Source organism: Dromiciops gliroides, chromosome 2 (assembly GCF_019393635.1).
Source record: "Dromiciops gliroides isolate mDroGli1 chromosome 2, mDroGli1.pri, whole genome shotgun sequence".
NCBI lineage: Eukaryota > Metazoa > Chordata > Mammalia > Microbiotheria > Microbiotheriidae > Dromiciops > Dromiciops gliroides.
Genome location: NC_057862.1, coordinates 393,654,284 through 393,679,231, shown reverse-complemented (window position 1 = coordinate 393,679,231; position 24,948 = coordinate 393,654,284). Strand labels below are relative to the sequence as shown.

The following is a 24,948-nucleotide window of genomic DNA, read 5'->3' as shown; positions in this document are numbered from 1 at the left end:
GGTAGAGAGCAAATGTCAGTGAGGTCATACCATGTGACAGACAGCACAATGGAGAAGGCTGCTGGAGCAAAATCTGAAGAATGAAAGTGCTTGGGTATTTTGTACCAGTGTCATGAAAGGCTGGCCCCACCCCAGCCCAACAGTGATCTTTCTTGGTTCTGAACTCCAAGGGCATTTATTGTCTACGTAGCTCCTCCGGAAGCCTGCTATAGTGGAAAGCCTAGGATTAAAAGCCAGAAAGCCAGGATTCTAATGTCAGCTCACCCAACGATCTGTGTGACTTTAGGCAAATCACTGAACCTCTCGGAGCCTCCATTTCCTCACCCTCAACACAGATAACAGAATCTAATTCACCAGTTGTTGTAAGGGATAAGTAAGATCTGAAAGTATTTTGTAAACTGCAAAGCACTATTCACGTAAGTTTATTGTTCATCTTGTACTCCTACATACTGTTAGCAAATTACTATTTAATACCTATATTTTATTACCCTTTTCACAAGTTATATACTTATTTCTATGCCCCCACATTACAATGCTAAGCAATTATTTGGTAAATGGTGAATGACTGATGGAGACTTTGGGCATGAGATGAAACCCAGATGTCCAGGACTGAGTTAGCCCCAGAACTCCTGGGGGCATTCATGTGATACTGAATAGGAAGGTGTTTCAGGTCTTTGGAAAAACCAGTGTCAGCAACACAGACACTATCATAGATCACAAGTGATCTTCCCCACAAAGCCTGAATTAAGTTATTAACATCCCAGGGCCGTGACTTCATAAGCATAGATTTGGAACTGAAAAGGACCTAGGATGTCATCTAGTCCAATCGCTTCACTTTACAGATGAGGAAACTGAGGCCCAGAGTAGTTAAGAGACACCCAAGATCACACAGGCAGAATCTGATCCCAGGTTTTCAAATATTTTTTCTACCTGTACCATGAAATCAGTTGGCTACTCAAAAAGTCAGGCTAAAAAACTATACTTGAGTGGAGGCAGTGAGAAAGTCTAGATCAAAGTCTTCTCTAGTCCTGCCATTTTGGGTCCACAATAAAAGCAGATGCTTCAAAAAAGAGATCTGAGGTGGCTCAATACTAACGCCCTGAGTAATTCTATTTCCCAGTTTGAATGTTTCCAAATGTTCTGTTCACTACAAATCAAGAAAAACTCAGTCATATTCTAAGCAATACTAATTTTTTGTGGGGGGCAATGGGGGTTAAGTGACTTGCCCAGGGTCACACAGCTAGTAAGTGTCAAGTGTCTGAGGTCAAATTTGAACTCAGGTCCTCCTGAATCCAGGGCCAATGCTTTATCCACTGCGCCACCTAGCTGCCCCAGCAATACTAATTTTTTTTAAAGAATAAAAGAGACCCCCCAAAAAAATAATAAAAGAAAACAAAAAGAAAATATCTCCATCCACTCTCGGGGAACTGTATATCTTGAGCTTTTGGAGTGAGGCTCCCCCAGCGTAAAAGACTAGCAGAATGCTGATATCAGTTAAGTTCCTAATGTCAACTGTGATAGCCTCCCCTGTTAGGAAAGGGGATCATTGTGGTGACAAGTGCTTGAGAGGAACACTTTTGAAATCTACAGTATAGATCCCAGTGAAGGAAGTTGGGAAGTACAGAAAAGTACAGGATCCTTCCTGCCTTCCATGGTATCTTCTACTGATTGGATGTGACCTAACACCTAACCTCCCCAATTTCCCTCTCTTAGAAAATTACCTGCCAGGATTTCATGCAACTCTTCAAAATCCATTAAGATTTCTAAAGTAGAGAGAGCAGCAGCATTTACCAGGCAGTGCTGATATTCCTTACAGACTAGACCCGAAAGGTAGCAGGAGCTCAAATCATTTACAAGAAAAATCAATAGGATCTAATAGGCTTAAAAGCAAGTGCAGAGTCACCTGGCGGGCTGTTGATAGTTTCATGCACAATTATGCTTTAGCACCAAGTACTTGGTAGTTCCTTTTAGGGATGCTATTGGATAAACTTTGCCTGGTCTCTCACAATAAAAATTATGCATTTTGGGGGGCAGCTAGGTGGCACAGTGGATACAGCACTGGCCCTGGATTCAAGAGGACCTGAGTTCAAATCCAGCCTCAGACACTTGACACTTACTAGCTGTGTGACCCTGGACAAGTCACTTAATCCTCATTGCCCTGCCCCCCCCCCAAAAAAAGAATGATGCATCTTTCCTCAAATCTCAAAGGTATTTACCTCAGGAATTTTATCCATTCTCTCTTCCTTATGCAAAATGGATCTTTCAGTACTTGGAATGTAAACTATTAATTCAGGGAAACTGGTCTACTATTACTCAGTGATATTTTAATGTGGGCTCCTCTTGGCCCTTTAATGACCCCACCTTCCAGGTTCAATGTCTAAAAGTGCTATTTCTTCTGCTAAAGTCAAACCTGGAGCATTAACCGAATTAAGTAACGTCCCTAATTCAAAAGAATTCCAATACAATATGGTTCACTGTTATATTGGTTTTGATAGATGATAATGACCCAATAATAAATGCATAGAGTTAAATCTTATTATGATACAGTTGGCCTATGACCTTAACCCTATCAGCTTTATAAGGGGTTCCACTGCATTCCTAAGGACAGATACGAAGGATTCACCTTGCTCCCTTTGAATCTGGCAGTTTAGAGAAAACATTTTCCACCTTCCTTCAGGAACAAGAGAAAACTCCTTGAATTTTCTCTGGCTCAGGAGCAGCAGCTGCATTTTCAGTCTTAATGAAACTCCAAGTGTCCATCTCAATATGTGAGTCCTTCAAGCACTGCCAGTCATAACTAGCTCAACTCACTACTTAGATAAGGGAGGTTATAAAAGTCTAAATAGTCTCCAATGTACCCACAGGGAAAGCTGTACCCCACAGAAAATGGGACAAGTGACACTTAGCTGCAAAGCCTGACAGGGAGGAATCTGAGTTTAATTCTGCTCTCGAGGACTCTCTCTTCTTCACAATCAAATATAATTTACTGAGATCCTAAAAATAGGCTTGAAATCATGCCACTGGAGAAGAAAAGTAAAAGAATGTAGAAGAAAACTGGACTAAGAAAACAGGTAGGAAAGAATCACACAAAAATATATTTTTAAAAAAGCTTTTATACAAATAAAATTAATGCAAAAGAAAAGCTAGGGATATGAAAAATCTTTGCATTTAGTATCTCTAATAAAGATCAGATGTCCAAAATCTATAGGGAATTGATACATATCTGAAAGATGAAGTAGAATTCCCTAATATACAAATAGGTCTAGGATATGAACAAAACATTCTCAAAAGAAGAAATACAAAGTATAAATAACCATTTGAAAATCTATTCAAAATCACTAATAAAAATGCAAATTAGAGTCACTCTGAGTATTACCTCACAATCATCAAGTGAACAAATATGGGAAAAGATGAGAAAATTCATTATGAGAGGGGCTGTAGAAAGATGTGCTACTTTACTGCTAGCAGAGCTAAAGAATTCACTCAACTCATCTGGAAAACAATTCAGAATATGCTAGAAAAATTATTAAATTGTTCATCTCTTTAATGCACAGGTTGCACTACTGGGACTATGCCCCAAGAAGATCCACCTATACAAAAAAAAATTCATAATAGCTCTGTCATTAAAAAAATGGAAACAGAGTATGTGCCCAATGATTGGGCAATATCTGAGCAAGGCATTGCATATGAATGTAATGAAATATTACTTAAAAATCAATTTCACAAACACAAGGTGGGGAAAGTGTGGCTAGCTATCTCCCTAAAAAAAGATCTGAGGGTTTTAGTGAACTACGGCTCAAAAATAATTCAGTAATAAAATGTGAAACCCCCCAAAAGAGGCACTGCTTCTAGAAATGAGGAGACAGTTGTTCTGTCCTGCCAGCAGTAGCAGAGTAGTGTTTAGCTGTGGGTGCCACATTTTAGAAAGGACACTGATAAATTGGAGTCTGTATCATATAAGAATCAGTTAGGGGCAGCTAGGTGGCGCAGTGGATAGGGCACTGGTCCTAGAGTCAGGAGGACCTAAGTTCAAATCCAGCCTCAGACACTTAACACTTACTGGCTGTGTGACCCTGGGCAAGTCACTTAAACCCAACTGCCTCACCAAAAACAAAACAAACAAACAAACAAAAAAGAATCAGTTGAGGGAACTGAGGTTATTTAGCCTGAAGGAAAGAAGACTCAGCTGAGAACATGAAAGCTGTCTTCACACATTCAGTCGGTCAATAAGCATGTGCCAGACACTGTGCTAAGTGCTAGGGATATAAATACAGGGAAAAAAATAACAATTCCTGCCCTCGAGGATTTTACAGTCTAGTGGGGGAAGATAACATACCAAAGAAGGCTGAAAATCAGTGAGTACGGGGATGGGGGGAGTTGAGAGCGCTTCTGGTTATGGGGGAGAACTCAGAGAAGTCCCAATATTGTGCAGCCAGGTGAAAAACGAGTGGCTGTTACGTGGAAGAGGCATTAGACGTGCTTCCTCCCCTAGTTCTATAACCTGTTAGGCCATTCCTCAGTCTTCTTTGCTGCATCATCATCATCCAGGACTAGGTCACAGCCCCTAACTCTGGGTGTATTCCAAGGTTCTATCCTAAGTCCTCTTTGTTTTCTCTCTGTACCTTCTCACTTGGTAACTTCATTAGTTTCCATGGGCTTATTTATCATCTCCATGCTGATGACTCACAGATCTATATATGCAGACCTACTCTTTCTTTTGAGTGCCAGTCATATATTACCAACTGTATAATAGTCATTTTGAACTGGAAGGTCTCAAATTCACCATGTCCTAAAAAAAGCTAATTTTTTTTCTTCCAAAATCAACTCTTCCCTATCTCCATTGAGGGCACTATCAGCACCCTTAATATCGCCTACCTTGCAACCCTGGTGTCATCTTTGACTACTTATTTTTCCTTACCCCATATCCATATATATATATATACACACACACACATACATATATATGTATGTATGTGTGTATGTGTGTGTGTGTGTGTGTGTGTATTTTGGTGCAGCAATGAGGGTTAAGTGACCTGCCCAGGGTCACACAGCTAGTAAGTGTCAAATGTCTGAGGCCAGATTTGAACTCAGGTCCTCCTGAATCCAGGACCAGTGCTCTATCCACTGTGCCAACTAGCTGCCCCCTTCCTTACCCTTCATATCTAATCAGTTTCCAAACCTGCCATTTCTAACCTCCACAACATTTCTGTATAAGAGTGGGGACTTCCACCCAAATTAATATAATCACAGAGGCCAAGCCAGATGACTGAATTAATCAATCAGAAGTATAAACTAGGTGTGAATAATTCTTTTATTATTTTGAGGGGAATAGAGTTCTTTCATCATTGGGTAAAAATAAATGACACCAAACCAGAAATACCTTGTGACTGGCTGAAAGTATCAAACACAACTCTCAGCCTATGTATAAAACAGCAAACTAGTTCAGAGTCACACCAGTGTTTGTTGTTGCAGCAGCTCTAGTCAAGCCCCTGAGACAGAATTGCTTGGGGGAAAGAAATGTTTTGTCCCCCTCTCTCTCATCCCCCACCACCGGGTGACCATGTCAACTTGGGAGATCCTTAGGTCCTGTCAGAGTCAGTAACAGAACCTATCAGAGCTGGTAGCAATAACCATGGCCATTGGGGGGTAACCAAGCAGCAACTCTGAGACAGTTATGCCTTACTAAGGCATCAATCCCTGGAACCTGGCAGAGAGCAACCTCTATGGGCAACTTCATGAAGATTACACAAAAAGAGAAAAGGACTTCTGGTAACCAGGAGTGTGAGCTTCCAACCAACAAAAATTACTTCATATTTCTTGGTGTAGCAAAGGACTAGTAGAAGTTTTTGAACATTTAAAAAGCTTGAGAGAAGAAATGGTCAAATCAAGTGTCCAAGAGGTCTATGGAAAGAATTGTGCTTTTAACTTTAGGAGGCTAAATGACACAGATTACCAATGCAAAGGTCACAACAATTATAAAAGGTGACAGTTAATAGATGTATTAAGTTGTTCAGGGTATGGATGAATCCCTGAAACTTCTTCAGACAGGTTAAAAAGAAAAAGACAAGATACATAGAGAAAGGATATTTTTGTACATATCATTTTACACAAATTCAAGCAGTGTCCAATCCCTTGGTACAAAATACAAAAAAAAATGGTTCTTTGCAATATTTCATGTTGAACAATTGGTCCTACTAATGCTTTAAAATCTATATGTAGTGAAAAAGAAGACATTTTTTAAGAAAAAAATTCTTCCACAATAATCATACCACCTGTCTATTGGAACCCCAAATTGAAATTTAACCTGTGTCTCTCTAACTTGATATCTTGTTCCTTTTTCTTAGCTTTAAAGATTCCACACAAGTAAAATTGATTCTTTTTTGCTGAAATCCTAATTCAAGTCTCATGAATAGGTAAAAGGAAATTCATGCTAAGTGGTTTTTTAGGAATGTGAATTTGTCCTTTAATTTTAAAATAATTGAATATGGCATCATAATTCTGCAAACAGTAATTCTTCTCAACTTGAGAATCAAGTGGGGAAAAAAGACTGGTAATTAAATCTAAACTTTGTCCTAATAAATAAACAATTTTAAATTTTATCCTACTAGCTATTTAAGAAATATATAAGAATATAAGGTTGAATTACTATCACTTCTTTAGCCAAGAGGAGAAAACTTGTTTTATACATAATGGGAGTGGGGACAGACTAGCCCATGAAGGCCAGCCCTTGTGCACTGAAGGTGATGCATGCATGGATAGTTCCCATGCCCAGCTGCAGTTCAAGTGATCATGTGGAAACTTGGGAAGAGCTGGTTTCAGATTATTTGTGACTAAAAGATTGGTATTATGTAATGAAAAAAAGGTCTTCTAATGGGCTGTGGAGCTAGAAGAACTGATAACTCAAGGTTACTGAGTAAGAACTGAGTGTGTATACAAAAGGTGCAACCAGCATCAGTTGAGCATTCTATGGTCCAGCAGCACATCAACCAGATGCCATACCATACAAAGAGCCAGGCCAGCTGAGCAATAAAAGACTCATTTATTGTCAATACCATACTAAAGGGGCAGCTAGGTGGCGCAGTGGAAAAAGCACCAGCCCTGGATTCAGGAGGACGTGAGTTCAAATCCAACCTCAGACACCTGACACTGACTAGCTGTGTGACCCTGGACAAGTCACTTAACCCTCAATGCCCCACAAAAAAACCAAAAACAAACAAAAAAAGAAAACATACTAAAAAGCAAACTTTGTAAGGACCTCGCAAAGGGAAAGAAGGATTTCCAGGCCTAGGAGCCTCAAGGTACCCTTTTTCTACACCTGTTCTCTACACATGTGCCTCACTAAATTTACACTTTAAGTTAGTACCCAGTTTCCCCAAGGCCTAAATGCAAGGGTGTATTGGGAAATGTTTAACAACCAGCTCTCTGGGGGGAAAAAAGTCTATACATGACACACTTTTAAGTTTAATCATCATTATTAACATTTTCTTCATCACTTTCTTCACTCTAGACAATCAACAAATCAATAAATCAAGTCCTGCTTTATAGCGCTGGTTGGTGTCTGAGGTGTAGATGCTCAAAATTAAAATTTTAGGCTAAGTTCTCTCAAGCTGGTACAAGCAGCCTCTAGTACTCCATATCTGTAGGAGAATGTATTCCAAGCCTGTGCTTCTAGCAGTGTTTTATAACTGCTACTCTTGCTATACCATCTTAATAAATCCTTTTGTTAAAAAGCTAATCAATTTGGTTGATTATCAATGGGGAGCCCATCAGTGGGGGTTCAAGAACAAAAGCATTAGAAATCTCAGCTCCCCAAGGGACTCTAGAACCCTGAGCATAATAATACCCTCTAATGACTCAGCCTGTAAGTTCAAGTGGAAATTGAAGGAAGAGGCTCCAGGAGAAATCTACACATAAACATGGGTAACACTCTTATTTGAGGGCAAGTGCAATTCAAAGTAATGGAATTAAAGGCATTTACAGGAACCACAGTAAATCACCATAGTTTTGTTAACTTTCGTATAAACTGCCAAAATAGTACTTCCTACAGATAGCGTTACTGTTTAGTTTTGCAAGTGTGAGATGTTTTATTAGTCAATAAAAACTAATGGGAAATTAACAAACTAATCAGGGGGTTAGTGAAAGGAAAATATTTTTATATTGAAAAATTAGAAAAATCAGATTTATACAAAATTAGAAAACATAGATAATATGTTACAAAGTAAACAAAAACTCATTTTAAGTTACAGGACTAGTTAAAGCAGGAATTCTTAGTATAGGATCTATACATTTGCTTTTTAAAATATTTTGGTAACTGTATTATAATTGGTTTGTTTTATAATTCTATGTATTTAATTTTATGCATTTATTCTGAGAATGGGAACATAGGCTTCAGCAAACTGCCAAAGGGGTCCATGAGACAAAAAAACAGAAGAATCCCTGAGGTAAAGGCTTTAAAAGTTGTTAAGTAGAAGCTGAAATATATAAAAAGGCAAACACAATTTACAAAAGAAAAAATAAAAGGGATTTAGACTAGACAGTTTCTAAGGTCCCTTCTAGCTCTAAATTCAATGCCAGCTGGTCCAAGATGAGACTCTTGATACAGATGTCATGAGTGCTCTCTCACTCACTCACTCACTCACTCGCTCCACCCCCTACCTCCGCAACAAGTAAACGCTGCTAATATCTGAGGCTACAGAGAAATAAGATGAACACATCTGGAGAACTGTGCCTCCTCAAGGCTGAGATGCAATAAGGAGTATCAACTGGGTCCTTTCCTTTCAAAGCAATCATCGATGACAAATAAGCTGGGAATAAATTTAAAGAAAAACCTGTTCACAACCCAGGTAAACTGTAACCTGATCCAAAGACAACATCATGATACTCTGGTGAATGCAAAACTTTCCCAAGTCATTTCCTTGGCAAAAGAGAAACACTGATAAGAGATTGTGCTGGACCCACTGCTGTCTCTCCAACTAAAAACAACATCTTCTATTGTTTGAACCTCTGAAGTTGGCTACAGCTTTGGTTGCTAGTATAAGTAAAGAAAAAATCAAGCTGCGAGTAGCAAATACTGAAAAGGAGTATGCAGATAGTGCTAAGAGGACATCAGCAGGGGCAGCTAGGTGGCGCAGTGGATAGAGTACTGACTCTGGAGTCAGGAGGACCTGAGTTCAAATCCGGCCTCAGACACTTAACACTAGCTGTGTGACCCTGGGCAAGTCACTTAACCCCAATTGCCTCACTAAAAAAAAACAAAAACAAACAAAAAAAAGAGGACATCAGCCATTTACCAACAGATAAAATGGTCAATCACCAAGACTTCTGTCAGGTGCTCTATACTTGGACTATTTGCACTTCTTTGAAAAACATGTTTTCCTAGAACCTTCCCAATAAGATCAGAGGTGAAGCAAGGAAGTGCATGATCACCACTATTCAATATTGTATTAGAAATGCTACTGGGGCAAGCTAGGTGGCGCAGTGGATAAAGCACCAGCCCTGGAGGACCTGAGTTTAAATCCAACCTCAGATACTTGACAACTTACTAGCTGTGTGACCCTGGGCAAGTCACCTAACCCCAACTGCCTCACCAAAAAAAAAGAAAGAAAGAAAGAAATGCTACGGTAAAAGCAATATTATAATGATGATTGGTTGTGAAAGGTTTAGCTACTCTGATCAAAACAATGATCCAAGATAATTCAAATGGAACCATGATAAAAAAAAATGTTATCTACCTCCAGAGAGAGAACTGATGAACGCTGATTAAAGCATACTTTTTTCACTTTATTTTTCTTGGGTTTTTTTTATGTGTTTTTTTGGACAACATGGCTAATATGGAAATATGTTTTCATGACTTTACATGTATTCAGAGATATATTGCTTGCTCTCTGAAAGAGCAGGAGAGGGGCAAGAAGGAAGGAGGGAATTTTGGAATTCAAATTTTTTTTATTAATGTTCAAAATGTTTTAAGCAAGTGGGAAATGATTAATTTTACACACACACGCACACACGCACGCACGCACACACATAAAGCATGGTTTCCCTACCAGAGTAGGACCATTTTCCCCCTATCAAGTATAACAGAATCTGTTTTCTGCCAAGCCAAGGCATCATCAGGGAACAGAGAATGCTAAACTGTCAGGGGCTTGGAAGACTCCATATTATTGATTTCTTAAGCACTATCTTTACAAACCTATAAAGTAAATAGTACAAAGACTATGTCCATTTTTACATGTGAGGAAATAAAGGGTGGTTTATAAAACCTTAAGTAAAGTCTTCATATATAAAGTTTCCATACGTTGTGATGGTCTCTCTTGAAAACAGTAGACAAAACCAGAGTCCTAAAGCTGCAAAGGACCCCAAGATACAACCAAGCCTAGCTCAGACCATCAGAAATAAATAGCTCTCTATTCCCTTCTTTAAAGTTTCTAAAGTTAAAGACTTCATTTCTTCCTTGGATCACATGTTCTAGTATTTTATCACTTTGGTAGTCAAAGAAGTTCATCTTTATGGCCAACTCAGAGCTTTGTTGTTGGTTGTTTTAGTTGTGTCTGACCCTTCATGACCCCATTTGGGGTTTTCTTGGCAAAGATACTAGAGTGGTTTCCCATTTCCTTCTCCAGTTCATTTTACAAGTAAGGAAACTGGGGCAAACAGGGTTAAGTGACCTGCTCACAGTCACACAGCCAGTAAGTGTCTGAGGCCAGATTTGAACTCATGAAGATGAGACTTCCTGACTTCAGGCCCAGAGTGCTATCCACTGTGCCACCTAGCTGTCCTTTAATTTAAGCAAATTCTCTCTTGCTCAGTCTTTGTTTTGGGGTTGTTGTTTTTTTGGTGGGGAAATTGGGGTTTAAGTAACTTGCCCAGGGTCACACAGCTAGTAAGTGTCAAGTGTCTGAGGTCAGATTTGAACTCAGATCCTCCTGACTCCAGGCCCAGTGCTCTATCCATTGCACCACCTAGCTGCCCCTCTTGTTCGGTCTTCCATAGAAAGCTAAGACTGAGAACATAGAGAATAGCTCTTTAACATTCCACATAATCAAACAATTACAGGAAGAAGGGACCTTTAGAGGGCATCCAGTCCAATGTTCTCATTGTAGCAGTGAAGAAGCTGAGGCCCACAGAGGGGAAGCAGTGCCCAGGGTCACACTAATATTAAGTGGTAGAGCCAGGACTCCAGCTTGGATGTCCTCACTCCAATGTCCAATGTGCTGTTTTTGTCTCCTGTACCCCCACCCCACCCCGGAAACCACATATCTGCTACAACCCACTCATCAGTGACCCCTTTTCTTTCTATTTTCTCAGATTAGGAAGCCCACTATTCCTGCAATCTCTCCTCACAGAAAGAATGAATTTCATTGATCTGATCTTTTTTTGGTTTTCTTCTCTCTGGCCTTTGTCTATTTTCTGAATGTCTTTCTTAAAGTGTGGTGAACAGAAATAGACACATCATTTTAATATAAAGGAAAGCAGAAACAAAGCTTCCTAGCCCTTGCTTTTCTCAGTCTTTCTAGCATATCCTAACCCTCATCGGTTCTTTCCATAATTGCTTAAGAGTGACCCATTTTTAATACTATGCAAATGAGACAATGGCCTGGTATGTTTTAAACCAGAACAACAATGATGACCATATCACACTGTCCCATGGGGCTCGTCTTGCATGGCTGGTGCTTGTCAGAGGCCAAAATCCTCTTTCAACCCTCCTGCAGCCTGAAGCATTGCCAGGTTTTGGTTTTTTGTTTTTGCTTCTTTTGGGAGGAAGCAGATTGTTGTTTCTTTCTCTTTTTTTTTTCTCTATCTTGCTGTCATGGCTCTGAAGGTGGTGATGTATTAAAAGAAAGCCCTAACCTTACCAGGAGGTAGAACCCAAAATCCAACCACAGCTTGCCTGGCAAACTTCAATATGTATTGTAGCATGTCAAAGCTGGGCACAGAATTTTGCCTATCTCCTGGGCTCCAACAGGTCAAGAAACGGGCACCAAGGATATACTCAAGAGACTTGAATAAACAATTTACAACTGCATCTTCACCTCACACCAACCTGGGTAACATTTAGTATTTTATTCCATGGAAAGCACATCATTTTATCTGCTTGATAGATAAAATCTCTAGTTTCTCCTTACATATAATCAATCAATAAGCATTTATTACATGTCTACCATGTGCCAGACACTATGCTAAGTAATGGGGATTCAAAGAAAAAGAAATTCCTGCCCTCAAGAACCTTATATTCTAACAGGGAAAACAATGTGTAAATAATATGTATTAATATAATTAATGATATCAATTATGTTAATAATATAACTTGCATGTTATGTAGAATATTTTATAATATATTGTATGTAATATATATAACATCTGTATTGTGTGTGTATATGTATATATATGTAAACACACAAAGAAAATACACACAAAGTAGAGGGGGCTGGCAGCATATTTCCTACCAGAGGGTAGAGAAAAGAAGGGAAACTCCTTAATAGCCATTCCAATAATATGTCTGGACATTTGAAACTACCATATAGGCTAAACTGTGGGTGTCTGGACTCTCAACATAATTCACTTATAGAAACTCTTCCTGGTAAATCCTGGGTCACTCATATAAATGATGCTGCTGATCTATCTCCCCTTTCCCTCCCTCTCTCCTCTCTCCCCTCCTTTCTCTCCTTTCCTATTTCCTCTTTTCCTCCCTATCATTCTAGCTTTCCCCTTCATTATAATTACTATTCCATTAAGAGAAAAGAGATTATTCTTCAGTCACTACAAAATTTCCATCCCTAAATCCCTCTGCATCAGATTAGCAAAGATACTCTCTGTATATCAGTGAAGGGAAAGGCCCCAAACCAATATGTACTCATCAATCATTAGCAGAGTGGCAGGCTACAGGTCCCTAGAGATCAATGACCCAAGGAAAAGTGTTTTTCTTTGCGAAAAACAAACTGAGCCTAGCAAAATGGAATTTTGCTAACCATTAAGGAAATGAAGGGTCTCTGTACAGATGCTACCCAGGAGAGCTAGAATCACGGAATCAGAGTCAGAAGGGACCTTGAGAGGTCATCTAGTCAAGTCTCCCCGCTTCAAAGAAAGTGATTCTCCTAAACCAGGGCTTCTTAGACTTTTTCCACTCATGACCCCTTTTTGCCTGAGAAATTTTTATAAAACCCCAAGTGTATAGGTCTATAAAATAGGTATGCATAACCTTTCACTGTTGCCAAAGATTTTGTGACATTCAGTAGCATGACTCCATATGGGGTCACAACCCACAGTTTAAGAAGCTTTGTTCTAAACCACGGAGGAAGAATGGCTATCTATTCTCTTGAAGTTCTCCAGGGAAAGAGATTCTACACTCTCCCTCACTGTTCTATTCTAATGCTATTACCTAGCCACCAAAGAAGTTCTTCCTCATGCATAACCCAAATCTCTTCATTAATTTGAGATCATTTCCTCTTAGAATCACAGATGTTAATGCTCAAAAGTACAGTTAGAACTAAGAAGCATCGTGCAGAGAGTGTTACTGGACAGGAAATCAGGAAGGCCTGAGTTAAAATCCTGACTCAGATATTAGCTGTGTGACCCTAGTCAAGTCATTTAACCTCTCTCAGCCTCAGTTTCCTCATCTATAAAATGGGGATAATAATAGTACCTACCTCATAGGGTTGTTGTCAGAATCAAATAACATGTGAAGTGTTCTGTAAACTTTGTAAGGCACTACATTAAAGCTAGCTTATGTTATAATCATCATCATCAAAGGGACTTTGGAGATCATCTAGTTGAAGCCCCTTTCTTTTACAGAAGCAGAAACTAAAGGCAAGAGAAGCGAAGCTCTTTGCTCAGTCACACATGCTTGATAAAAGCCAGAACGATCCAATTCACTGAAAACTAAGAACAACATAAATCAAGCCACAAGTATTTATTAAGCAGCTACGATGTATTTGGCACTGCCACTGACCTTCTATTTGAACAGAATTACACTTTTGAAACAATTTCACATCTATTATCATTTTATCCTTTTATCACGTCTGTTAAGGAGACAAGGACAAAGATTATTATTATGCCTCTCTTAAAAAATACAAAAACGGAGGCCCACAGAGTGTCTTACATGGGCTCACATTTCAACAGCTTTTTTTTTTTTTTGGTTCAACAGCTCTTTTTAGGTTTCCAAAGTGCTTTTTATACAACCCTGTGAGTTAGTGCAAGCATTATTATCCCAACTTTACAAATAAAAAAAGTGAAGGCTCAGGGAAGGGAAGGGAAGGGAAGGGAAGGGAAGGGAAGGGAAGGGAAGGGAAGGGAAGGGAAGGGAAGGGAAGGGAAGGGAAGGGAAGGGAAGGGAAGGGAAGGCACTTGTCTATGCCAGGACTCAAATTCATATCTCTTGATTCCATGCTCAGCCCCCTTTCCACTGAACTGTACTGCCTCACAGAATGTGCTATGGTAGCAGAACTCATGGGCCTGGAATGCAGGCCCTGCAAGCCAAAGGCTCGGCCCACTCCACTGCCACTGAAGAACAGAGGGCACCACGGCCATGCTGTTGCACAAGAGAATGAGCCCAAATACAAAGTACTCACCTCTGCCAAATAGAGTACGCAGAATTTCAAGTCTTCTGACAAACCTTCAGAGGAAAAAAAAAGAAAAACACTAACATTAGATACCCACTCAAGGTGCCACTAACAGCCTCTAGCAAGCAGTATGTTCCCTATTTCCCTGTGGAGTATACAGCAGCCAGCTTCTCAGATCTTTGAAGAACAATACTATATGCACCAAACCAAACCATACAACAACATGCACATGTCCACAAAAGCTAAAATGATATAATTTAGCCAAAGAAGAGAGCAAAGGGGAGACAAAGATATGGCAGATAGGAAAAGAAAAAAACAGAATGGGCAACTGTAGAGAACAAAGGATGGCTACTGAGATATCCAAGTGTAAGGGTCTGACAAAGATTAAATAGGAAGCAAGATCAACTGAAGATCACAAAGGGAGTCTCTGGAAGCAACAGGAACACACCTACCACACCTGAGCCTAGCCATGAGGAGTGTGGGGCTAAAATGGAATACAAGAAAAGGAGAACTGGCATATCGGAGTAGTTCAAGGTGACAGCAGGCCCCGGCCAAGGGAGAGAGGGTGTTCTGAACTCGAAAAGTGAGTCCTCTTCTTTTGACAAAAATAACGCTAGAGAATGGAGGGGCATGAATCATCAGAGGAAGATTAAAATACCATTTGAGAACATCCAATTCCTTTCACTCTGATTCAATTGTCACTAAACAACCTTTTGAACTGTCATTTAGGTTTCCTGCATGTGCTGGTCCACGGAGTAGAATGGGTCTTAAGAAGAACATTAGCCGCTCTTTCTGACACTCTATTCACTCTCATGGAAGAATGATTCAAAAACCTTTAATAAGTCCCTACTGACCACAGAATAGAATCTAAATTCCCTAGCCTGGCATTCAAGGCCCTTTATAATCTGGTCCCAAGCCGCCTTTCTTCTCCTACCACTTCCTTCCAGGAACTCTACACTTTATGCAGACTGGTCTCCTCACTCTCCTTGTGATGGTCTTCCTGCCTCTGATTCACCCTTTCTTTGCATGCTATGCCTCTTCTTCATCTCTCAAACTCTAATCACCCCTCAAGGCCCTCTGTGAAGCCCTTCCTGATTGCCTTGCCCACCATGTATCCCTGTCTTGCAAAATATCATGGCATTTAGTACCTGGACCCTTTCATCTGACACATACAGCTATTTTAATATGCATTTGCCTTATTTCTCCAATGAGAACAACCAGACTGTAGCCAGCTTGAGGGGAGGACTATGTCTTGTCCTTCCTTTTATCACTAGAATCTAACACAGGGAGAGGAAGTACGGTATGATCTGTATTCAAACACCACTTCAGACACTTAACAACCGTGTGACCATACACAAATCACAACCTCTCAGGACCTTATTTTCTTCTTCTGTAAAACAAAGACAATAATATTTGCAAAGGGTTGTAAGGGCAACATACTTAAATCTTTAAAGTTCTATATAAATGTGAGCTGTATATTAGTATTATACAAGAGCTGGAAAAAAAGATTTTTAAAAGCATACTGAGGAGGATGACTTGCTGTCTGCTGCCCTCTTCCCAGAATGAGACCCAAGAAGGTAACCCTAGTCCATCCTTTGGCAATCCTAACCTCGGAAGGACAGAGAGAGATGGGAAATAATAGGTACTACTTCAGAGATTCCCCAAGGTTGGAACTTGAGCCAAGTTCCCAGGCTTGAGCCCCTTCTTCCCCCCCCCCAAACACACGTATTCCCCCCTGGGATGGGTGGAGCCCCAAAGAAACAGCTGGAAATTTCCCAGCCCTCTCCTAAGAGAATAGAGGCCCATTCAAGGAAGAAGCATTGGGGGAGGGGGAACAGAAAAGGTGGGGGCAGGGAAACATAGATCAGCTCAGTCAGGCCTTAGGGACAGGACACAGTACATTGTGAGACAGATTTGCTCCAGCAACTGGTGTAGAGCACTGCAAAGACAGGAAACGTCACAATGGCTCTCTGAGAACCGGAGATGTCTCAATTGTTAGAGCCAGTCCTCCGCCTGTTCCCATTACAGTACTGCTCAGTCACTCAGAAGTGCAGGAGAAAGTGCTTGCCAAGTGAGATAGGCAGGTTGGACTAATGCTACTGCCCAACTGTGTGAAGACTAGAGTAACAAATGGTCCAAAGATCAACTGAGCCCCAGGTGCTTTTAATTCTCCTCCAGATTCCCCCTTAAAAGTAGTTAATCTGAAGGAGCAAAAGCCTCCTGATAGCCAGCAAAGCTAAGTGTATTTAGGAGAGAAACAATTAGACAGACATCTCCACTAAAACCTTTGGTCCCTGGATTTCCTTTCCCTCTCACCCCTCCCCTCCAATTAAAAGAACAGCTCCATCTTAACAGCAAGGAGACTGGGTGTGGTTACTCATAGAAGGAAACTTTCTATAAGTGTTTTTAAGAGAGATGAACAATTTGACCTTGTAATCCCACCACTGGGCCCAAGGAGGTAAAAGAACAAAAGCCCCCCCCCCCAAAGAAACCAAGATGGGAGCAGCACTGTGGGTGCCCACTGATTGGGGAATGGCTGAACAAATTGTATAGGAATGGAGCAGAATCCTATTGCACAGGAAGAGATCGCGAACATTAGAAAGTCAAACTTGTAGGTATGAGGAGATCATGGGTAAAATACGTAGAAGCAGAAGAATATGTACAATGAAATGAAAACAAAGATTTGAGACAATCAAACTCAGATTTGTTTCAAAGACCAAGCCTGAAACCCAGAGAACAGACACTGGAATGGAACACACTTTCCCTGTCTTGGGAAAGAGGCTCGGGAACTACGGAAACAAATGGTGTACTTGCTAACCATGGCAGTTGTTTTGATTAACTGTTTTTCTTTGTTACAAAAGAGGATTTTATGGAGGGAAATATATTGGGAAATGACCGGGAGGGCAAGAACATTTCCTTTTATGTTCGTATCCCCAGCTCTGAACTTGGTGCTAGGCACATGATGGGAGCTTAATGAATATTTGGTGAATCGAATTCAAAATGAATTGAGGGAAAGTGAAGTGTAGAAAACCAGGAAAACAATTTCTATGATAACAACAACATTTGAAAGAAAAGCCACTTTGGAAAACTTGAGAGCTCTGATCAATGCAATGACCAACCACGATTCCAGAGGAGAGATGACTAAGCTTGCTATCTAACTTGACAGACTCAAGATGCCAAATAAGACACAGCCAAAGTGGGGATGTTCTCTTTGACTATACACATTGGTTACAAGGGCTTTCTTTTTCTTTTTCTTTTTCTTTTTCTTTTTCTTTTTCTTTCTTGAAGGAGGGGAGGGGCCAGGGAGGTAAGAGGGAAAGGGGACAGAGTAGCAAAAAAAGAAAAGAGGGTCTTAGAGGAATCTTTTTTTTAAAATGCAGAGAATGGAAAGAAGGCCAGAAAGCACAAAGAAAAACAAGGGGTGAGAAATAAATATCTGCCGATTCAAGTACTATCCTCTTCTTTCTGTTCTACCATGTATATGCAAATGGCCACTTTATTTTGGTGTTTATTAAGTGCAAAATAAATTTTTTTTAAATGAACTGAAAAAGATGAAAGAAAAATCTAGTTTTGAGCAGTATTAAATCAGGGGGCAATTCTGCCAATGGATGTTTTGCCTGCCCAACACCCCGACAACTCTGTGTGGGGAAATCTATCTCCTAAAAGTCTCTGCAGGGTAGATTGGCAGTTCTTGGGAGTGAAATGGAGCAAGGGGCAGGGGAGGTGGGGGCTGGTCCCTGATTCTCCTACTTGATTTTCAGGAGATGAGGTGAGTGAACTTCCTAGAGCCTCTGGACTTACTGGATCAGTCTCAGGAGATGTAGAGCAGGGGGGAGGGAGAGATACTGCCCAGAAATATGTGAAATATAAATATAAAGTGCTGTATAAATGTTCAATATCATCAAGTCATTTCCTTAGCTTTCAAGGACTCCCCATCCCCTCTAAGAGACACTTTTCTAGTGTTTGCTAAATGAAATCAACTAAAGTGGGGCAAGGCTCTTTGTCCACACAAAGCCATGTTAAGATCAAAACTAGTGTGTTTGCACATGCATGGGCACACAAATACATACACATACACACTGCATGCTCTAAAATGCTTTGCTGGCCACAGCAGACACTACTGTGTTAGTTCCTCCAGCCCCACACTACAGATTAACAAATTGGTCTCTGAGGTGAGCAGCACCCCCAGACCCTCCCTCTGTCTCCCCTATCTATAGGAAAAGGAAGTGGTCTATAACCAAAGAAAGAAGTTACACATGCAAAGGTCACTTGAATTTTTTTAGCAGTGTATCGAAGGAAATGGAACCTCTCCTCCCTTAGAAGATGTTTCTTCCATCATGAATGTGTGAAACCCTCTTCCCTCCCACCACCCTTTCCCCCAACACTTAGGGTCTGATATGATTACCAGATATTCCATTGATAGTATTTATAACCTACCACATCCATACCCAGCCTGAACCCAGTTTTAGCAATAGAGACTAAAAGGAACCTTTAGCAGGTTCTGTTTCTGGGCCTACATTAGCCCACTTGGGTTTTTTAAAAGTCTATTTTTTAAAAAGATTTGGTCCAAAAACAAAAAAAATAATTTAATTAAAAAAATAATTTGGTCATAGAGGTGAACCAAACTGCAATTCCCATCCACAATTTCCACCACTGTCCTAGTGGAAGGTCTGACCAGTTTCTAAATAATTCCATTCCTAAATGCTACCAAGCTAAAAGATGGGAATAGAACTGAGAGATAAAGTATGCCAAATGGTTTCAACTATAACCTACAAACAAAAGTTATCCAATTATGATACATTCTTGGAAGCTAGAAGTAAGGAATCCCAGTTCTAATACTGAGTTGCCTGAGATTAACAACTGTCATACTTCTACTGACCAAGCCATTGCTTGCCCCCTCAACTACAGAATGCCCAAAATGCCTCACCAAATCAGTACACTCACCAGTACAGAAGTTTCAATAACAGAAACCCCAATTCCTTTCTTCTCATCTCCTCCTAGGCCTACCTGGACTCCAAAGGAAGGGATTAAAGGGCCTGGGATTGGAAAGTTCTCTGCATCCTTTCAGTGGTTAACTGAATCCCTCATCAGCTCTGAGGTGCCCATGACAGATCAACAACAGGTTGCTATTGTGTCTTATGATACCCAAATCTTACTCTGTAGCAAGGATCAAAAAGTAGCTAGAAACTACTGAGACACTAACGATTGCCCTATATTGCAAGTAGGTTCTTTCACAATTCCAACTGGATGTCTACTTAATAAACAATTATTAAACTGTATCAAAAACAAAAAGGGTGAATATACCATTAATGAAGATGAAATTAAAGCAACTATTAGAGCAATTTTGCCCAATTATATGACAATAAATTTAACAATTAAAGTAAAATGGAAGAATACAAAAATTACAAAAATATAAATTGCCCAGATTAACAGAAGAGGAAATAGAATATCTAAATAAACCAATTTTAGAAAAAGAAATTGAATAGGCCATAAATGAAATTCCTAAGAAAAAACATCAGAACCAGATGGATTTCCAAGTGAATTGTACCAAACATTTAAAGATCAACGAATTCCATTATTAAAGAAATTATTTGGAATAGGCAAAGAAGGAATCCTACCAAATTCCTTTTATGAAACAAAAATGATGCTGATACCTAAAGCAGGAAAAGCAAAAACAGAGAAAGAAAATTATAGACCAACTTTACTAATGAATATTTTGAGTTTTTTGGGTTTTTTTGGTTTTTTTCGGTAAGGCAATTGGGGTTAAGTGACTTGCCCAGGGTCACACAGCTAGTAAGTGTTAAGTGTCTGAGGCCGGATTTGAACTCAGGTACTCCTGACTCCAGGGCCAGTGCTTTATCCACTGCACCACCTAGCTGCCCCTACTAATGAATATCGATGCAAAAATCCTAAATAAAATACTAGCTAAGAGCCTACAACAATATATCACAAAGATTATACATTGTGACCAAGTAGGATTTAAACCAGGAATGCAGGGCTAGTTCAATATAAGGAAAACTATTAACATAATTTATTATATTAATAACAAAATCAACAAAAAATCATATGATTATATCAATAGATGCACAAAAAGCTTTTGACAAAATACAACTCATTCCTGTTTTAAAAAAAAACACTTGAAAGCATAGGTGTAAGTGGATTTTTCCTTAAAACGATAAGAAGCATCTACCTAAAACCATCAGCAAGCATTATCTATAACAGGGATGAAATTAGAAGCCTTCCCAGTAAGATCAGGAATGAAATAAGAATGCCCATTATCATCAATATTATTTACTATTGTACTAGAATAGCAATAGCATAAGAAAAATAAATTGAAAGTCAGAATATGAACATAATTATCAAATACTTTTTATACAAATATTAAATGCTCATAAGATGAGCAAACGTAATAAAAATGACAATTCTACCTAAACTGATCTATTTATTCAGTGCCATCCCCAATAAAACTACCCAAAAATATTTTATTGAGAAAGAAAAAAAATAACAAAATTCAATTGGAAGAACAAATGGTCAAGAATATCAAAGGAATTAATGAAAAAATGTAAAGGAAGGAAGTCTAGCAATACCAGATCTTAAACTGTATTATAAGGTGGTGATTATCAAAACTTATCTGGTACTGGCTAAAAATAGAATGGTGGATCAGTGGAATAGAGTAAGTATACAATATATAATAGTAAATGATTATGGTAACCTCATATTTGATAAATGCAAAGTTTACAAACTTTTAAGAGAAGAACTCACTACTTGATAAAAGTTGCTGAAAAAATTAGAAAGCGGTCTTGCAGAAACCAGGTATAGACCAATATCTTATACTATTTATCAAGATAAGGTCAAAATGGATACATGACCTAGACATTAAGGAAGATACCTTAAATTAGAAGAGCATGGAATCTATTACCTATCAAATTTATGGATAAGAGAAGACTCTATGAATGAACAAAAGATAGAGAGCATTGTGGGGTATAAAATGTATAATTTTGATTACATTAAAAAAGTTTTGTACAAATAAAACCAATGTAGCCAAGATTAGAAGGAAAGCAGAACATTGCGGGGGGGGGGGGGGGGGTGGCCGGGAATTTATAGCCAGTTTCTCAGATAAAGGTCTCATATCTCAAATGCATAGAGAACTTTGTCAAGTTACAAGAATATGAGTCATTCCTCAATTGATTCAAAGGATATGAACAGGCAGTTTTTGGAAGAAGAAATTAAAGCTATATGTAGTTATATGAAAAAATGCTCTAAATCTTTATTGATTAGAGAAAAGCAAATTAAAACAACTGTGAGGTGCCATCTCATACCTATCAGATTGGCTAAAATGACGGAAGGGGGAAATGACAAATGCTAAAGGGAATATGGAAAAATTGGGACACTAATACACTGTTGGCCGAGTTGTGAACTAATCCAACCACTCTGGAGAGCAATTTGGAATTATACTCAGAGTTACATAAACTCTAACCCAGCAACATAACTATTAGGTCTATTTCCCAAGGTTATGAAAAAAAAAAGGAAAAGAACCTATATGTTCTAAAATATTTATTGCAGCTCTCTTTGTGGTGACAAAGAACGGCAATTGAGGGGCTGCCCATCAATTGGAGAATGGCTAAGCAAGCTGTGGTATATGATTGTTATGGAATAACACTGAGCTGTAAGAAATGATAAGCAGGATGGTTTTAGAAAAACATGGAAAGGCTTGCATGAAACAATGCAGAGTGAAATGAGCAGAACCAAGAGAATGCTGTGCACAGTAACAGCAACATTGTTCAGAGTAACTGTGAGTGACTAAGCTGTTTTTTGAGTGTGATCGTTTTTGTATAATTTCAGTATGATATATGATTATTCAAATCAACTACAAAGGACTTATGAAGGAAAATGCTATCCACCTCCAGAGAAAGAACTGATATATGGAAATACATATTTTATGGATCCATATATATATATATATAGACACACACACACACACACACACACACACACACATATATCTCAAATGTTGGTCTTCTCTAATGTGGGGTTGGAAAGAGACAACTCAGAACTCAAAATGTAACCAAAAAGATAAAATGAAATTTAAAAAATTCAAAAAAGCAATTATACTGTGTTTGAATTGAATGACTATCCTAAATGAGAAGCCAGTCTCGTTCCTACTCCTATCATTAACTTGGAAGACTATTCATGCCAAAGTTTCCTTCTTCCTAATGCAGAGACCAGAAAAGAAACTTACTTCCCCAAGAAGGGAACAGGATGGGGAAGGGGAGAATATAAGGAAATGTGTAGAAAGTTCTTTGCTAAGAGAAGAGACTATCAATTATCTATGAACATTAGAACAGGAGAGAACCATAGGATCATTTAACCTAGCTTCTTCATTTTATGAATGAAGAAACTGAGGCCTAGAGAAGTTAAGCGACATGTTTAAGGTTGCTCAGTTCATTAATAGCAGAGTTAGGGTGCCTCGCTAAAAACAAAAACAAAACAAAACAAAACAAATAAATAAATAAATATGCATTTTTTTTTTCCAATCCAAGTTCACAGACACCCTGAAATCAATCCACATACCTTTTAGGGGCCCACGGACCATATGTTAAAAACCCTTGCCTTGGATAATTAGTACCTAAGTAATTGAGAGGAGTCTATGAAAGGTTCTTACAGTCAGTGAACAAACATTTACTAAACATCTCCAGGATGTCATGGTACTTTACAAAGTATTCAACTATATTAAGGGAAAAGTCTCTATTCTCCCCAAGCTGTATGCCAAAGTGCACCTATGTCCTAGAAAGCAATAAAGCTAAAGTTCTCTGGGCAAGACAATACCTGTGTTTGGTTATTTAGAATTTGAGGGATTGAATTAAGGGATGGAAATTATGGCCAAGAAAGAGGGAAGTGTCTATTCCAAATACAATGTAACTTTACCCTCTGTTAAATCTCAGAGATTAACAGAGAACTATATTATATCATTCAGGGACCTACAAAAGCAGTGATAGGTGATGCCTAAATGCCTGGGCCACTAGGCAAAAGATAGTCCAGTGAGGGAGACAGATTACTTTCCTTTAAAGAAGCATTAGTCGGGGCAGCTAGGTGGCGCAGTGGATAAAGCACCGACCTTGGATTCAGGAGTACCCGAGTTCAAATCCGGCCTCAGACACTTGACACTTACTAGCTGTGTGACTCTGGGCAAGTCACTTAACCCCCATTGCCCAGCAAAAAAAAAAAAAAAAAAAAAAAAGAAGCATTAGTGGACTTTCACACATTGACCGTATCTAAGGAGCAAAAACAACCAATGAACTGACTCCACAGGATGGGCTAACAAATAGCCAGGAAGTTTTCCTGTAGCAACAGCCATCAAAACAGAATTATTTAACTTGGTAATATTTTCCTCCCATCTCTTGCCACTCTTTCTCAAACAAGTTTGTTGCTTTTGGGTGTTTTTTTTTCTTTTAAATAATCTGAAAGAGGAAATCAAGCCTCTTTACAACAGAGACCTCAGGCGCCAAACTAAACTCAGAACAGATATTCCCAGCTGGATCCAAGTTCCCGGAGTATAGGAGGGTATGATGGAAAGTTTGGACTTGAAACCCAGTTCACATCCCCATACCCTACCAACTTCCCATCCCCCATCTCCCCCTCTCTTTTTCTCATCCCCCTCCATCTCTCTGTCCCCTCCTCCTCCTTTCTCCTCCTTCTCCTCCTCCTCCTCCTCCTCCTCCTCCTCTCCCCCCTTTCTCCAATGGATCTTGGGACACACCTGAGGGAGATCAAGACACAGCTTCTTTTTCCTCTCCTCTTCTCCCCTACATCCACACCTGTGTCATTAGAAACCACTCAACAAAGCTCAGGGGAAGCAGGGCAGGGTGGGTAGATGGGTAGGTATGGAGTGAAGCTTGGCCAGAACAAAATGAAATGTTGAACTCTCCAGTTTGAGAATTGTAAACTGCATCATTGACAGTTACCAGTGTGCACCAGGAAGACAAAAAACTAAGTGACCCAAACTAAATTTTGTATTCATAGGTGCAACTATGCTCCCTGGGAAAAGAAGAGGCAGCACAACTGAAAATGAAGTGGAAAGCTGAGGAGGACTTCACTTACCTTCCTGTAGTTTTACACTCTGGAGGTAGAGTGGGTTCCTCAGGACATTGCACCGTCCTGGCTCATCCTCCTTGGTGAAGAGCAACAGGTCAGAGTATACAAACAACGTCACCTGGCAGGGAGAGAACCACATGGGATAAAATGCAACCTGCTTTTCCTCCTCAGAACAGTGGAGAGCACTGTCCAATAAGCAAAACCACAGAAGGCCTCTCAGTCAGGAGGACAGATACCAAGTCTGATGTAAACTTTGTGCACCCTCAGCACCTCTTACAGTACTCTGCACATAGTAGGTGCT

General features: G+C 39.5%; 1 protein-coding gene across 3 annotated transcripts in view; it reads right to left on the bottom strand.

The window, feature by feature from the left end:
- The window catches only part of RGS3 (regulator of G protein signaling 3), a 218,093-nt gene that overhangs the window by 86,828 nt on the left and 106,317 nt on the right, over positions 1–24,948 (bottom strand). For all 3 annotated transcript variants that reach the window (XM_043981823.1, XM_043981831.1, XM_043981824.1), the window contains 2 exons: positions 24,654–24,765; positions 14,565–14,608 (listed from right to left, as the gene is read on the bottom strand). In XM_043981823.1, coding sequence (XP_043837758.1) covers positions 14,565–14,608; positions 24,654–24,765 — 156 coding nt within the window. The remainder of the gene's footprint in view (positions 1–14,564; positions 14,609–24,653; positions 24,766–24,948) is intronic.